Source organism: Panthera uncia, assembly GCF_023721935.1.
Source record: "Panthera uncia isolate 11264 chromosome A1 unlocalized genomic scaffold, Puncia_PCG_1.0 HiC_scaffold_17, whole genome shotgun sequence".
In the NCBI taxonomy this organism is placed as follows: domain Eukaryota; kingdom Metazoa; phylum Chordata; class Mammalia; order Carnivora; family Felidae; genus Panthera; species Panthera uncia.
Window position 1 is genome coordinate 67,841,576 of NW_026057577.1, and position 16,402 is coordinate 67,857,977.

At 37.1% G+C, this 16,402-nt stretch overlaps 1 protein-coding gene across 2 annotated transcripts in view; it reads left to right on the forward strand.

Moving 5' to 3' along the window:
• POLR3G (RNA polymerase III subunit G) overlaps nt 1-16,402 on the forward strand; it is a 41,932-nt gene that overhangs the window by 22,448 nt on the left and 3,082 nt on the right. Inside the window, exons 6-7 of one of the 2 annotated variants that reach the window (XM_049647550.1) lie at nt 8,328-8,410; nt 12,675-12,821. In XM_049647550.1, coding sequence (XP_049503507.1) covers nt 8,328-8,410; nt 12,675-12,821 — 230 coding nt within the window. The remainder of the gene's footprint in view (nt 1-8,327; nt 8,411-12,674; nt 12,822-16,402) is intronic. The other variant, XM_049647551.1, reaches the window with a different exon arrangement.

The window sequence follows — 16,402 nt, forward strand, 5'->3', positions numbered from 1 at the left end:
GAAAGAAAGAAAGAAAGAAAGAAAGAAAGAAAGAAAGAAAGAAAGAAAGAAAGAAAGAAAGGTGCCTGGGTGACTCAGTCAGTTAAGTGTCTTGACTTCAACTCAGATCATGATATCACAGTCCGTGGGTTCGAGTCTCGTGTCAGGCTCTGTACTGACAGCTCAAAGCCTGGAGCTTACTTCAGATCTGTCTCCCTCTCACTTTGCCCTTCTCCTGCTGACTCTCTCTCTGTCTCTCTGTCTGTCTCTCTCTCTGTCTCTCTCTCTCTCTCAAAAATAAATAAACAGAGGGGCACCTGGGTAGCTCAGACCGTTAAGGGTCTGACTTCAGCTTAGGTAATGATCTCACAGTTCGTGAGTTCAACCCCATATCTGGCTCTGTGCTGACAGCTCTCACTGTCCCTCCCCTGCGTTTGCGCTCTGTCTCTCTCTCTCTCTCAAAAGTAAATAAATAAACATTAGAAAAAAATTGAAAATAAATAAATAAATAAACATTTGGAAAATTTATAAAAAAGAATAAAGAGAGAAAAAGTGAAGTAGCCAGACAGGTTAATAACAATAGGGCTAGCAATTAAGAGAAGAGATTTCCTCCCTTACCCCTCTCTTTTTTTTTTAGGCCTGGTATTTTGCATTTTGCTTTTTAAATAGACTTCATTTTTTTTTTAACCATTTTATTTAATTTATTTTTTTAAATTTGCATCCAAGTTAGTTAGCATATAGTGTGACAATGCTTTCAGGAGTAGATTCCTTAATGCCCCTTACCCATGATTTAGCACATCCTCCCTCCCGCAACCCTCTGTTTGTTCTCCATATTTAAGAGTCTCTTATGTTTGGTCCCCCTCCCTGTTTTTATATTATTTTTGCTTCCCTTCCCTTATGTTTATCTGTTTTGTATCTTAAAGTCCTCATATGAGTGAGGTCATATGATATTTGTCTTTCTCTAATTTCGCTTAGCATAATACCCTCTAGTTCCATCCGGGTAGTTGCAAATGGCAAGATTTCATTCTTTTTTGATTGCTGAGTAGTACTCCATTGTGTATATATATATATATATATATATATATATATATATATATATACCCACATCTTCTTTATCCATTCATCCATTGATGGACATTTATGCTCTTTCCACACTTTATTGTTGATAGTGCCACTATAAACATTGGGGTGCATGTGCCCCTTTGAAACAGCATACCTCTATCCTTTGGATAAATATCTAGTAGTGCAATTGCTGGGTTGTAGGGTAGTTCGATTTTAATTTTTTGAGGAACCTCCATACTGTTTTCCAGAGTAGCTGCACCAGTTTGCATTCCTACCAGCAGTGCAAAAGAGATCCTCTTTCTCCGCATCCTTGCCAACATCTGTTGTTGCCGGAGTTGTTAATGTTAGCCAGTCTGACAGGTGTGAGATAGTATCTCATTGTGGTTTTGATTTGTATTTCCCTGATGATGAGTAATGTTGAGCATTTTTTCATGTGTCAGTTGACCATCTAGATGTCTTCTTTGGAGAAGTGTCTATTCATGTCTTTTGCCCATTTCTTCACTGGATTACTTGTTTTGTGGGTGTTGAGTTTGATAAGTTCTTGATAGATTTTGGATACTAACCCTTTATCTGATATGTCATTGGCAAATACCTTGTCCCATTCCGTCGGTTGCCTTTTAGTTCTGCTGATTGTTTCCTTCACTGTGCAGAAGCTTTTTATTTTGATGAGGTCCCAATAGTTCATTTTTGCTTTTGTTTCCCTTGCCTCCAAAAACATGTTGAGTAAAAAGTTGCTGTGGCCAAGATCAGAGAGGTTTTTGCCTGCCTTCTCCTCGAGGATTTTGATGGCTTCCTGTTTTTTTAGGTCTTTCATCCATTTTGAGTTTATTTTTGTGTATGGTGTAAGAAAGTAGTCCAGGTTCATTTTTCTGCATGTCGCTGTCTAGTTTTCCCAGCACCATTTGCTGAAGAAGACTGTCTTTATTCCATTGGATATTCTTTCCTGCCTTGTCAAAGATTAGTTGGCCATACTTTGTGGGTCCATATCTGGGTTCTCTATTCTGTTCCATTGATCTGAGTGAAATAGACTTCATTTTTTAGAGCAGTTTTGGATTCACAGCAAAATTGAGCAGGTAAGTGCAGGTTTCCCTTATACTTCCTGCCCCCATACATGCATAGCCTCCCCCATTATTAATATCCCCCACCAGAGTGATACATTTGTTACAATTACGGATCCTACCTTGACATATCATTATTACACAGAGTCCATAGTTTACATTAGGATTCACTCTTGGTATTGTACATTCTGTGGGTAAAGGCAAATGTATAATGATATGCATGCACCATTGTAATATCATACAGAGTACTTTCACTGCCTTAAAAATTCTCTGTGCTCTGCCTATTCATCTCTTTCTCCTCCTTACCCCTGGCAACCACTGATCTTTTTACTGTCCTCATAGCTTTGCCGTTTCCAAAATGTCATATAGTTGGAAGCATTCAGTATGTAGTCTTTTCAGATTGACTTCTTTTACTTAATAATAAGCATTTAATTTTCCTCCATGACTTTTCATGGCTTCACAGCTCATTTTTTGTTAGTGCTTAATAATATGGCATTGTCTGGATATGCAACAGTTTGTTTATGCATTTCCTTACTACAGGCATCTTGATGGCTTCCAAGATTTAGGGGTTATGAATAAAGCTGCTATAAACATCCACTATTGTGTGGACATAAGTTTTCAACTCCTTTGAGTAAATACCAGGGAGCACGATTGCTGGATTGTATGGTAAGAGTATACTTAGCTTTGTAAGAAACCACCAAACTGTCTTCCAAAGTTGCTCTACCATGTTGCATTCCCACCAGCAACCAATGACAGTTCCCAATTTTATATATCCTGGCTAGCATTTGGTGGTAGTGTTCTGGATTTTGGCCATTCTAATAGGTGCATAGTAAGTATCTCACTACTATTTTAATTTGCACTTCTCTGGTGACTTATGATGTGGAGCATCTTTAATGTATTTATTTGCCATTTGTATATCTTGTTTGGAAAGAGGTCTGTGGCCCATTTTTTAATGTTTTGTGTGGGTGTGTGTCTGTGTGTTCTTATTGTGAAGTTTTAGGAGTTCTTTGTATATCTTGGATAACAGTCTATAAGAAAAGCTTACTCCTGCTGTATCTCCTTTAGTCTCCTACCACTACTATATTCACAAAATTTCTGACACCAGGTGTGTGGAATTTTTTTTCCCCACACCAAGCAGTTCTCTGCAACACCAGCTGGCTGTCTTACAATTTAATTCAGTTCCAAAATCAACTGTAATTAGCACAGACCCCACATGTTAAGGACTCAGTCCAGCTCCCCTCTTCAAAAGCCAATTACAAGTAGTAGGTTCCCCAGATTACCCATAATTTCTATCCGACTTGGCTACAGATCAGGGGTTCCTATGACCCTCCTCCCACTTGGATTTCATTTACTAGAACAGCTCACAGAACCCTAGGAAACATTTAGGTTTACCGGTTTATTATTTAATAAAGATATGATAGTGGATACAGATGAACAGTCAGATGAAAAGGTAGATAAAGTAAAGTCTAGAACGATTCCTAACACAGGAACTTTTCTGTCTCCCTGGAGCTGGGGTGCCCCACCTTCCCAGCATGTGAATGTGTTTACCAACCTGGAAGCTCCTCAAACACCCATACTTTGGGGATTTTTATAGAGGCTTCATCACATAAGTATGATCAATCATGAACTCAGTCTCAAGTCCCTTTCCACTCCAGGGGAATGGAGAATGGAGCTGAAAATTCCAGGCTTTTAATCATGGTTTGATCTGTCTTGTGCCCTTATCCTGAAGCTGTCTAGGAGCCCCCAAGAGTTGTCTCCTTAGAACAAAAGACACTCCTATCACGCAGTAAATTTCAAGGGATTAGGAACTCTGCCAGGAACTAAGGTCAAAGACTAAATATGAGAACAAAAGATGCTTCTAGTGTTTTTATCACTTAGGAAATTATAAGGGTTTTAGGAGTTCTGTGCAAGGAACCGGGAAGAGAGACCAATATTTTTTTGTATTATTTCAAATAGTGCTTTATCAGATACGTCTTTTGCAAATTTTTTCTCCCAGTCTGTGGTTTTTCTTCTCATTTTCTTGACATTATCTTTTGCAGAGCAGAATTTTTTAATTTTAATGAAGTCCACCTTATCAGTTATTCCTTTCATAGATCATGGCTTTAGTGTTATATCTACAAGGTAATTACCAAACTCAAGGTCATCTAGAGTTTTACAGTTTTGTGTTTTGTATTTAGGTGGTGATCCATTTTGAGTGCATTTTTGTGAAGAGTGTAAGGTTTTTTAATGTTTGTTTATTTTTGAGAGAGAAAGGGGGAGGCAGAGAGAGAAGGAGACAGAGGATCCAAAGTTGGATCCAAAGCTGGTTCTGTGCTATCAGCACAGAGCCTGATGTAGGGCTCAAACTCATAAACTGTGAGATCATGACCTGAGCCAGAGTTGGATACTTAACTGACTGAGCCACCCAGGCACCCCTATATTCACTTTTTTTTTGCTTGTGGAAGTTTAGTTGTTCCAGCATCATTTGTTGAAAAGACTCTTTTCTCCATTGTATGGCCTTTGCTTCTTTTTCTATATTTTTGTGGGTCTATTTCTGGGCTCTCTATTCTATTCCATTGACCTTTGTATATTCTTTCACCTTTACCGGGAAGTCTTGATTATCAGAGCTTTAGAGTATGTTTTAAAGTCTGGTAGTGTCAGTCCTCCAACCTTGTTCTTTCCTTCAATTTTGCGATGCCTATTCTAGATCTTTTGCCTCTCCATTTAAACGTTAGAAACAATTTGTTGATACTATAAAATAACTTACTAGGATTTTGATTGAGATTGCATTGAATCTATAGATGAAGTTGGGAAGAACTGTCATCTTCACAGTATTGAATCTTACTATCCATGAACATGTAATATCTCTCCATTTATTTAGATGTTTGATTTCATTCTTCAGAGTTTTATAGTTTTCTTCATATAGACTATGTACTTATTTTGTTAGATTTTATCTAAGTGTTTCATTTTGGGGGTGCTAATGTAAACAGTAGTAGATTTTTAATTTCAAATTCCACTTGTTCATTGTTGGTATATAAGAAGGCTATTGACCTTTGTGTATTACCCTTGTATCCTGCAACCCTGCTGTAATCACGTATTAGTTTCCAGACTTTTGGTCTCATTCTTTCAGATTTTCTGCATAGATGATCATGTCATCTGTGCACGAAGATAGTTTTATTTCTTCCTTCCCAATCTGTTTACCTCTTATATCCTTTCCTTATCTGATGGCATTAGCAAGAACTTCTAGTACAATGTTGAAAAACAGTGGTGAGAGGGAACTTTCTTGCCTGGTTCTTAATCTTAGTGGGAAAGTGTTAAACTTTTCACCTTTAAGTATGACGTCAAGCCTTTAACCATTAGATGTAGCTATCGTTTTTTTGGTGGCTATTCTTTATCAAGTTTAGGAAGTTTCCCTCTATTCTTTGTTTACTAAGGGTTTTTCGTTATGAATGGGTGTTTGATTTTGTCAGAGGCTTTTTGTGCATCTGTTGATACGATCATGTGATTTTTTTTCTTTAGCCTGTTAATTTGATGGATTAAGTTAATTGATTTGGGAAGATTGAACCAGCCTTACATACCTGAGATAAATCCTACTTAGTTGTGATGTATTATTCTTTCTATACATCGTGGGATTAGATGTGGTAAATGTTTTGTTGAAAATTTTTGCTTATATGTTCATGAGAGATTGATCTTCTGTTTCCTTACTTATAATATTTGTCTGGTTTTGGTATTAGGGTAATGCTGGCCTCACAGAATGAGTTAGGAAGTATTGCTTCATCTCCTGTCTGCTGAAAGAGATCCCCCTCCCCTTTTTAACAGCTTTATTGAGGTATCATTGACATATGATAAAATGCATATATTTGAATATATAATTTGGTAAATTCTGACACATGTATTTAAAGTGGAAGTATTTCTATTTTGTTTCATTTCAAAGCTACAGTATATAAGAATATTTAGCTTGATTGAGTACAAAATATTATGTTAAAAACCCAAAATAGGGGCGCCCGGGTGGCTCAGTTGGTTAAGTGTCCGACTTCAGCTCAGGTCATGATCATGATTTGTGAGTTCAAGCCCCGCGTCAGGCTCTGTGCTGACAGCTTGGAGCCTGGAGCCTGCTTCGGATTCTGTGTCTCCTTCTCTCTCTGCCCCTCCCCGACTTGTGCTCTGTCTTTCTATGTCTCTCAAAAAATGAATAAATGTTAAAAAAAAAATTTTTTTTTAAAACCAAAATATTATACATTGAGATATAATAGTTTTATCTGGTGTTTTTTTATACCTTTGGCTTTTATTGGGCAAATATATTATTTTTACAATATAATAACATGTGCATTAATGATACTGGTCATGTCCTAGTGGATTGTAAATTTGTAGCAGACTTTAAAGAGCCAAAAAGAATGTATCTGATTTGGAAAAATTAATTTTTTCAAATATATCCCACTGACTACTCATCCCTGGAACTTTATATACACATTGATTATTAGTTAAAACTTCCAGTGTGTCAGAATTTCCATTTGTTAAGAAACAAAACAACAACCATAAAACTTTGTTTCCATTCTGAGCTTTTTTTTTTTTTTTGCATATTGTATAATTTTTGTGTTTTATTCCTGGTAAACTTATACTCTCCTTTTTGTTAAGATGGCCTCTACTGATTTACATGAAAGTAAATAGTACCCAAAGGGCCAAAGGCTGAAAACTTTTTTTCTTGAAGAACCAGCTGTTGGCAGATATTGAAAGAAACAAACAAAAATTCAAATATATGCATGTATTTGGCCAAAGATGAGGGAAAAATGCCTGTTAATGTTTTGAGGTTAAAACAGTCTTTTAACAAATTTTGGAAATTTGACACTTCTCCCCCAGTTGTACATAAAAGAATTAGTGATTATGTAAAAACAGTTTAATAAATAGCAAAAGATACTTAGTTGCCTTTTGGCAACTGACTTTCTTGGTCAAGAAATCAGTAGTTTTTAATAAGTTCATTTACCTGACCATGTTCTATAATACCCATTAAACAGACTTATGTGTTATGAAATTTAAATAATTAAACAGAAGATTCTTAGAGAAAAAGACTTCATTATGTGAGTAAATTACATTCTTAGCTAATGTTTTCTGATTTCGATATCATAATATATATTGAAATCTAGTTCATATATGATACTATATTTTATGTGCTACAGTTCAAATTAAACAGTCTTTACCCTCAAGGGGAACAGAAAAAGTTACCCATGATTAAATCTACCTATTACCTTTTTTTGAACAAAACTTCACATAAATATGTTTGGGGTTCTGAGTTCAGTGATTCCCTGAGGGGCAATTTGGTATGTAACACAGTAAATTGTAATTCCATCAGTTATGGGTCATCTACCACAATCTAGAAATTTCTTCTTTTATAAGTTAAATGTTAATCTTTAACAAAATTACATATTTCTGAGCTATATTTTCCTGTGTTGCCAAGTAATTTCTAGGTATTTAGCTTGATTTGGGGAAAGGACTATAATACTTTCAATCACAATGGGACAATTTTGTAGCATATCATAATGCCTTGGTGACTGACTGGAAGGATCTATATGTGAAATAATTCTCTATGCCCTGAAGTTTTACAATAGCTTCAAAATGCAGTGTTTTTTATATGGCTCAAAAAAATTACCCTAATGCCATTAAAACATTTATACTGCTTTGACTTTTCAGGTTCATATAATGGGCATATTCAGGGTAGCCATTTTAATCTTCATTCCAAAGATAATGCTTATGTTGTGTGAATATAACCTCTTTCTCATTTCCTTAACCATTGACAAATGGTTATTTATTTATTTATTTATTCTGCACTTGTTTTTTTATTTTCCAAACCTGGTCAAATTGCCCTACTTAAAACAAAGTACACCAATCAGTGACCAAGAAGCCAATGCAGATGATATATTTGTGAGATTCTTTCACTGGTCCTCTGGTGCTTCTTCCTGAAGTAACATTTTAGCAGTTTGGGCTTAATAACATTAATTGCCAGTACAGATTTTCAGTACTAGTAAAAAGATATGTGGTTACGGTCTTAAAAAACTTCCTATTAAGTGATTATCGTTGACTCCTGATCATGGAAAATTGGGGAGGCATGCTGATTGATTTTGTTATTCTTTTGGAAAATTCAGTGTGCAAATTGGATGACTGCCCAGTAGGACATATCACTATGCTAGACAGCATATGAAACATAATGCACAGTTTCTGTTATAGAAATATGTGTTAACAGCGGTTTTACTTTAGCAGGCCCCAAATCCCAAAAAGCAAAGGCTACGGGCAAAGGTGCGTCACTCACTAATACTGCAGATGTATTGAAAAAAATCGAGGTAAGGTTTTCTTCTTACTGTAAGAGCAAGCTGTAAAAGTATCATGCCTCCTTCACCTTCTTCACTCTTTACACCTTCTCTCACTTGTTAATCGTACCTAGATTTGGCACAACCAATCCCAGCACACAGGGTAACTAGAAAGATTTGAACATTGTTGGCTGGTAGATAAGGAGGCTCCATCCTGTCCTTCATTACCACTTACCTGTCAACTTACCTTACCTTCTGTCGCCTACTTCCTTTTCCATGTATCCTATTTTCCCCTTGAATGTCTGTGTATTCTTATTTTCCCCTGGCATTGGAATTATGTATTGGAAAGAAACACAAAAGAGTTATATACCTAAAATGTATTTTTTAAAAATATTTTTAAATTATTTTTTAAGTTTATTTATTGTGAGAGAAAGACAGAGACAGAGTGCATACGCACAAAAAGGGAAGGGGCAGAGAGGGAGAGAGAGAATCTCATGCAGGCTCCATGCTTACTGCAGAGATCGACCTAGGGCTCGTCTCACAACTGCAAGATCATGACCTGAGCGAATGTCAAGAGTTAGACTCTTAACCGACTGAGCCACCCAGGCACCCCCTGAAATGTATTTCTTTTAAAAACCTCTCATTGTTTTTTCCTATTATTGTATATGTACTTTTTTAATGCTTTTTTTCTGTCTCATGTTGAGTGCTTTGAGAGAAAAGTACATCTTATAGAACTTAAGTTTATATCTTCATTGTTTTTAATATTTCAAAAATAAAAAAGAGAAAGTATCCAAAAGGTTAATAAACTGAAAATTTCTCCTCCCATTCTTGCGCCTAACCATCCAGTTCCCCCCTTGTAGACAATCAGTATTCCCTGTTTCTTACAGATCTTTCAGAAATATTTTATGTATAACAAATACAGATTTTTTTCTTTTTCGTTTTAAAGACAAAAGTTAGCATGTTACACTCTTCTGCATTTTCATTTTATTACTTGTAATCAACTGGAGATGATTCTGTGTCAGTCTGTATAGACTTGCCTCATTCTTTTTTTTTTCTCCTTTTTTGCCTACCCTATAAGAATGAACCATAGTTTATTGAACCAATACCCAATTGATGGACTTAATGTTTCATCTAGTGTTTTGCTATTATAAACAGTGCTGTAGTGAATTCATATTAAGTATGTCATTATACATATGTAAAGTAGATTTCTTGAAGTGCATTTCTTGGGTCAATTCTTATGTGTATTAGAAAACAGGGATGAATATTGACAGATCACTCTCAATGGAGGTTATACCAATTGAGGAAGTCAAGGCTTTAAAACTTTTACTTGTTGGGGCACCTGGATGGCTTAGTTGGTTAAGCGTCCAACTTCAGCTCAAGTCATGATCTCACAGTTCCTGAGTTTAAGCCCCACATCAGGTTCTCTGCTGTCAGCATGGAGCCTGCTTCAGATCCTCTGTCCCCCTCTTCTCTGCCCCTCCCCCACTGGCTCGCACACGTTCTCTCTCTCTCTCTCTCTCTCTCTCCCTCAAAAATAAAATAAACATTAAAAAATAAAAATAAATAAAACTTTTACTTGTTTGGTCAAGTTGGCATAGCTATGTGGTAACAGAAACTCATATTTGTTATTTTATTTTTTAACTAGTACTTGAGCTGGAGGGAACATGTATGAAAATAAAGCCAGGAGGATATTGAAGGAAAAGTGATAACTGTCAGGTTTAACTGTGGTAGAATGATGGATGAGGTTGCAGAACTTGCCAACTTATATTAACTGAACACAGATTCAGACTGTTGTCAAATCTTCTCAAAACTGCGTATGACATGTGCTATAAGGAAGATTGATCTGAATGTAGTCTCATCAGAACAAATGATGCTTCCAGGTTTTCTACAAACACCTTTTTCATTTTGCACATTGTTAAAATTAGAGTTTTAAATCTAGAAATCTAAATGAGTTAGCTTTATTAACTCTGAGTTAAAGAGTAAAATTAGCTTCTGGATGACTCTATTATTGTTTCATTTCTTTAGCAAAAGTAGTTGCAAATTTATTATAATAAAATTTATTTGGGGGCGCCTGGGTGGCTCAGTCAGTTAAGCGGCTGACTCTTGGTTTTGGCTCAGGTCATGATCTCTCAGTTCGTGGGATTGAGCCCCACATGGGATTCTGTGCTGACAGCATGGAGCCTGGTTGGGATTGTCTCTCCCTCTCTCTCTCCCCCTCCCATCCTCGTGCTGTCTCTCTCAAAATAAATAAATACTTAAAAAAAAAAGCTTCTGTGGATGGAGAAGGAGTAACATACAGTCAGATCTCATGATTAATGTGTGAATAATCAGACAGCAGTAAACTAATATTTGAGCTTGTATTTGTTTGATTTACAGGAAGGCCTCTCTGTAGGGTAGCTATGTATTATTTAAACTAGAAGAACTGTTCCCTTTCTATAAGTTAACTGTTTGCAAAGTGTTTTCATGTTATGTCAATCACATTATTCTTACAACAAATCTGTAAGATAGTAGGGGTAAATAGTTAAATCTCACAGAGGAGAAAATGGAGACTAATAAGCAGACAAACCAAAAATAGTAGTTTAACACAAAAAGAATAAAGTAGTGGGAGAATGTGTGTGGCTCTGAGATCATTTTTTTAAATTGCAGTTATCTGCAATAGTTCACCGATTTAAGTATTTTATGGGTTTGATTTAGATCTACGTGGTAGAAATAAAGTTGTTATTTATTTAAAGATATCTGAGGTGGCAGTAATGGAAATAAAGACTTCCTAGTCATACACAGCACTGAATGAATTCTATATTTGAAAAATATTTTCCTTAATTAGCTTGAATAAGTGTATATCTAATTGTGAAATAATAGCTAATAGCAGGATTTTTCAGATATAGTGTATACTTTTCACAGAGTTAAATAAACATAGCACAGTTTTCTTTTAACTACACAATATTCATGGGTTGTAGGCCTCTTTACTGCAATATGATTAAAATAGAAAAGAAAAAACTCCATATGTTAATGTCAACATAGCATCATTATATGTGGGTATGTGTGTATGTATTTACAGACACTTCAGAAGATCTATAAACACTATTTTATATTCGCAGGGCTCGAATTCACGAACCAGGAGATCATGACCTGAGCTGAAGTCAGTCGCTTAACCGACTGAGCCACCCAGGCACCCCAGAGAGCATTCAACTTTTGATCTCAGGGTCCTGAGTTCAAGCTCCAGGTTGAGAATAAAGTTTACTTTAAAAATAAATAAATAAAGGGCACCTGGGTGGCTCAGTCAGTTAAGCATTTGACTCTTGATTTTGCTTTGGCTCAGGTCATGATCTCACAGTTGGTGAGTTCGAGACCTGCATTGGGCACTGTGCTGCTGGTGCGGAGTCTGCTTGGAATTCTCTCTCCCTCTCTCTCTGCCCCTTCTCTCTCAAAATAAATTAAACAGGCATTTTGAAATGTTATCATTATATTCTCTTTTCTCCTTTCATGTTGGAAGGACAAGAGAATAACATCCTGAAAGTGTCTCCCCATAAACTGAATCAACTCAGTATTTTAGAAGGAGGTAGGAAGGAAATCATAAAAACAAAGCATTGTGCATTAGAGCTGATACCCTAGCAACACCTGAGATCTAGTTATGAACTAACAAAAACAAAGTAAATGCTAGTGTAATGACAAGACAGAGAGTCCCTCCTTTTTTTTTTTAATTTTTTAAAAATGTTTATATTAAGAGATAGACACAGAGCATAAGCAGGGGAGGAATATAGAGAGGGGGAAGACACAGAATCTGAAGCAGGCTCCAGGCTCCGAGTTGTCAGCACAGAGCCTGATGTGGGGCTCGAACTCACAAACTGTGAGGTCATGACCCGAGCCGAAGTCGGACGCTTAACTGACTGAACCACCTGGGCACCCCAAGAGTTCCTCCTTTCTTGAGTGAACTCACAGTTTCCTAGGTGGTGGCCTGGAGTTTTAGAATAAGATGATAGGTTAACTATATTCTCCTGAGCTAAGCAGGGAGGTTAAAGTCTAGTGAATTCCATTTAAGTTAATGAAGTTCAGGGGCGCCTAGCTGGCTCAGTTGGTTGGGCATCCAACTTCCGCTCAGGTCGTGAACTCACAGTTCATGAGCTCGAGCCCCACATCGGGCTTGCTGCTGTCAGCCTATGAGCACAGAGCCCACTTTGGATCCTTTCCCTCTGCCCCTCCCCTACCCATGTGCTCTCCTTCTCTGTCTCCCTCTCTCTCTTTCTCAGAAAAAAATAAAATAAAAATTTTTTTAATTAATGAAGTTCATTTATACCAGGAATTGGAAAAGAGAGGTGATGGTGAAAAATCAGATGAGGAAAATGAAGAGAAAGAAGGAAGCAAAGAGAAAAATAAAGAAGGTGATGATGATGAGGATGATGATGCTGCAGAACAAGAGGAGTATGATGAAGAAGAGCAAGAAGAGGTAATGGTCTATTGGAGGATGGTAACAAAGTTACTAAGTTTAAGGATTATCTAATGAGATTCAGATATATGCTATATAATTAAAATAACAAACCAAAACCAAGTTGATGGGTACCAGGGATGTATCATTATCACTGCTATCAATTCCTTAGTGTCAAGAGAATTATTATTGCATTGAAATAATGATACTAAACTGAATGTAGGAGGTAAAAATAACTTCAGAGGCAAGTTTGTAAGTGGAAGTCCACAAGTTAAGGAAATTGATCAGATTCGTTTAAAATTTATCTACATAAAATTTTAAATCAGCAATGACAGTAATTAAGGACTTAGTCACTAAATTCAGAGTCTGAAGAGGAAATCCCTGCAATGCATACCATCATGTTTTAAATCCCAAAGTGCATGTGGACCCTGTCGGGGAACATGTATGATCCAACCCCAAGTATCCGACTGAGGCAGGACTTAGCGGTTTGGGTTTGGGATTTCTCACTTTTAAAAATTTTTTTTTCAACGTTTTTTATTTATTTTTGGGACAGAGAGAGACAGAACATGAACGGGGGAGGGGCAGAGAGAGAGGGAGACACAGAATCGGAAACAGGCTCCAGGCTCCGAGCCATCAGCCCAGAGCCTGACGCGGGGCTCGAACTCACAGACCGCGAGATCGTGACCTGGCTGAAGTCGGACGCCCAACCGACTGCGCCACCCAGGCGCCCCTCTCACTTTTAGAAACATGGTGCATTTCAAAATAGAGACAGTCATTTTTGTTATTTATTTTTGAGTAGATTAACTTTGTTGGTTATGGCATCTTTGGGACTTAGATACCTCTTACAGTAGTCCTAGGCTGAGAGTTTCTTCTCCATGACAGTGCACTTTTTTTTCACTCCATTTTAGCTCCTCACATGCCGCCGAATCTTTTCTTTACCTGAAACTGCTACAGCTATGAAATCTTTATTATATGCTTTAATTAGTTTACATTAAATTTTGGATTTTTTTTTTTTTAATTTACATTGGTATAAAGGGAGAGGTCTGGATCCATTTTTATCTATCTCCAAATGGCTAGCCAGCCGCTAACCTCATTTATTAAACACTTTTCTTTCTTCACTGGTTTGAAATTCCCCTGTATCAGCTCTCAGATTCTCACTTCGACTTAGATGTATTTCTGAGATCTGGTTTTGAACCATCACTCTGCTGATGCAATTAATAGAAGGTTCTGATTATTAACATTTTTGGAAGAATTTTCCTGAGTATTCTTTATTCTTCCAGATAAATTTTAAATTTAAACATTTTAAAATTAAACCTGTCTCCAGCTTTCTTTCCGGATCATTCACTTTTTTATTCCTACACTCTGACATGTTTGAGACTGCCAGGCTCTCTGATTCTCTATTTCCCTTTCATTGGTTCCTTGTCTTAATTTCCTTCCCTAAGGGACCTAGACCCTTGCTCACCCTTTAACTGCTTTCTTGCCATTCCTCTCTTCCCTTGTCCTCCCAGCATCCACTTGAGATCAAAGTAACCTGTGATCAATTCCACTGTCTCCGCTTTTCCCCTCCAAACTGCCTATTGAGCTTTTTTGAGGAATCACAGGAACCCATGCCACTAAAACAACACTAGCCCCTTTTTGTTGGCTTACATGATTTCTCTGTTTCTCTTGTCAAATCCTCTGTCTACGGCAGTTATTTTAGATCATCTCTTTTCTTCTTAATCCCTCTCCTTGACTACCTTTCCTTTCACTCTTAGCAGATAATAGCATCTTCATACAGAAAATGAAGCCATCAAGAAGATACTCCCATAATTTCATGTCCTCTGCCTTCAGACTAAATGTCTTTCCTCCTTGTTTTTGTTTTTGTTTTTTTGTTTGTTTGTTTTTCCAGTGGAAGAAATAGGCTTCATCGTATTTGGAACTGTCTTGCCTTTTTGGGGGTGGGAACCATAATCCTCATGTCATTTCCCTTTTCATATTTTCAATCTCTTTTCCTACTCATATTTTCCATTCATGCATTAAAACATGTTCATCTCTCGGAGCGACTGGGTGGCTCAGTCGGTTGGGCATCCGACTTCAGCTCAGGTCATGATCTCATGGTTTGTGGGTTTGAGCCCCACATCGGGCTCTGTGCTGACAGCTTGCTCAGAGCCTGAAGTCTGCTTCAGATTCTGTGTCTCCTTCTCTCTCTCTCTGCCCTTCCCCTGCTCATGCTCTGTCTCTGTCTCTCAAAAATAAATAAAGGTTAAAAAAAAAATTAAAAAAAAAAAACAAACAAAAACATGTTCATCTCTCATTATGATTCCCCTCCAAATGTGCTGCTGTGTCCTGGGAAGTTGTTTAGCTTGCTTCACTTGCTCACTGCCCTGTAACCTCCTGTATTTAGTTCTTTTTCATCTGATTTCCGCCTACATGCTCTTAAAATTATTGCCACCAAGTTCACCAATAAATAAAATTTAGTCCTTATTTCACTTGACTTTTCTGCAACATTTAACACTCTCACAACATCATGATTAAAATATTATTTCCTTTATTTAAATTCAACAAATTAAGGCAATTATGGCATCAGCTATATGCCAGGCGTTGTGCTGGATGCTAAGACATAGGCAAACATTGTTCCTTTTCTGGGTTTTTGTGACACAACACTTCCTGTTTTTCTCCTAGTCTGGTACCTTTTCGTGGTCTCTTTTGAGTTCTTTCTTTTCTCATCTTTAAATGTTAGTATTCTTCAGAGTTCTTCCTTTGGATTTCCTTTTCTCTCTACAGTCTCCCTGTATGCATCCTTATCCAAAGTTTTAGTTGCCCTATATATACCTATTACTCATTTTCTTTCATTCAGTGTGTTTTTATACTAAGTGGTTCTTAGAATTGTACTAGACATGGGGAATATCAGGATCAGATACAGTTCTCCCATCAAGGATATTGGTCTAGTGGGGAGACACACAAGAGAAGAGACAATTATAATATAATGAATAATGCTATGGTGTAATACGTAGTTCAGGATGTTACAGGGGTACGTAAGAAGGGCACCAAACTCCATTTTAATGATATGAAAGAAGGTATCTCAAAAAAGACAATCTGAAGACTAAATCACATCAAGATGAAAAATGGAGTGGAAGATAATTACAGATAGAGGAAAGAGCGTGGAGAAGGCTTGCAGGCAAGGAGGGTTTAGCATACTAGTGTAATTGACCAGGTGAGTCAGTATGGCTAGGCTGGAGGATGTAAGTGGGGGTGTGTGGAGACATGAAGCCGGAGACAAAAAAAAGGGGGGGATCTTAAGTACCAGGCTGAACAATATTACCTTACCCTTAGTGCTGTGGGGAGCCATTGAAGGGTTTTAAGCGGTAGAGTAGTTTTATCATATTTGTATTTTAGAAAGCCCAGTTGCTTGGATTGGAAGGAGCCATGGTTAGACCATGTTTGAAAGTTTGTTGCTATGAACCAGTGGTAATTTTGCCCTCTAAGGTATATCTGGTAATATTTGGAGACATTTTTGAGTGTCATAACTGGTCTTGGGGGTCATGGCATGCTATTAGCTTTTAGTGGCTAGTGGCTTGTTTTCTACGTTTTTTTTTTTTTTTTTTTTTTTTTTTTTTTTTTGG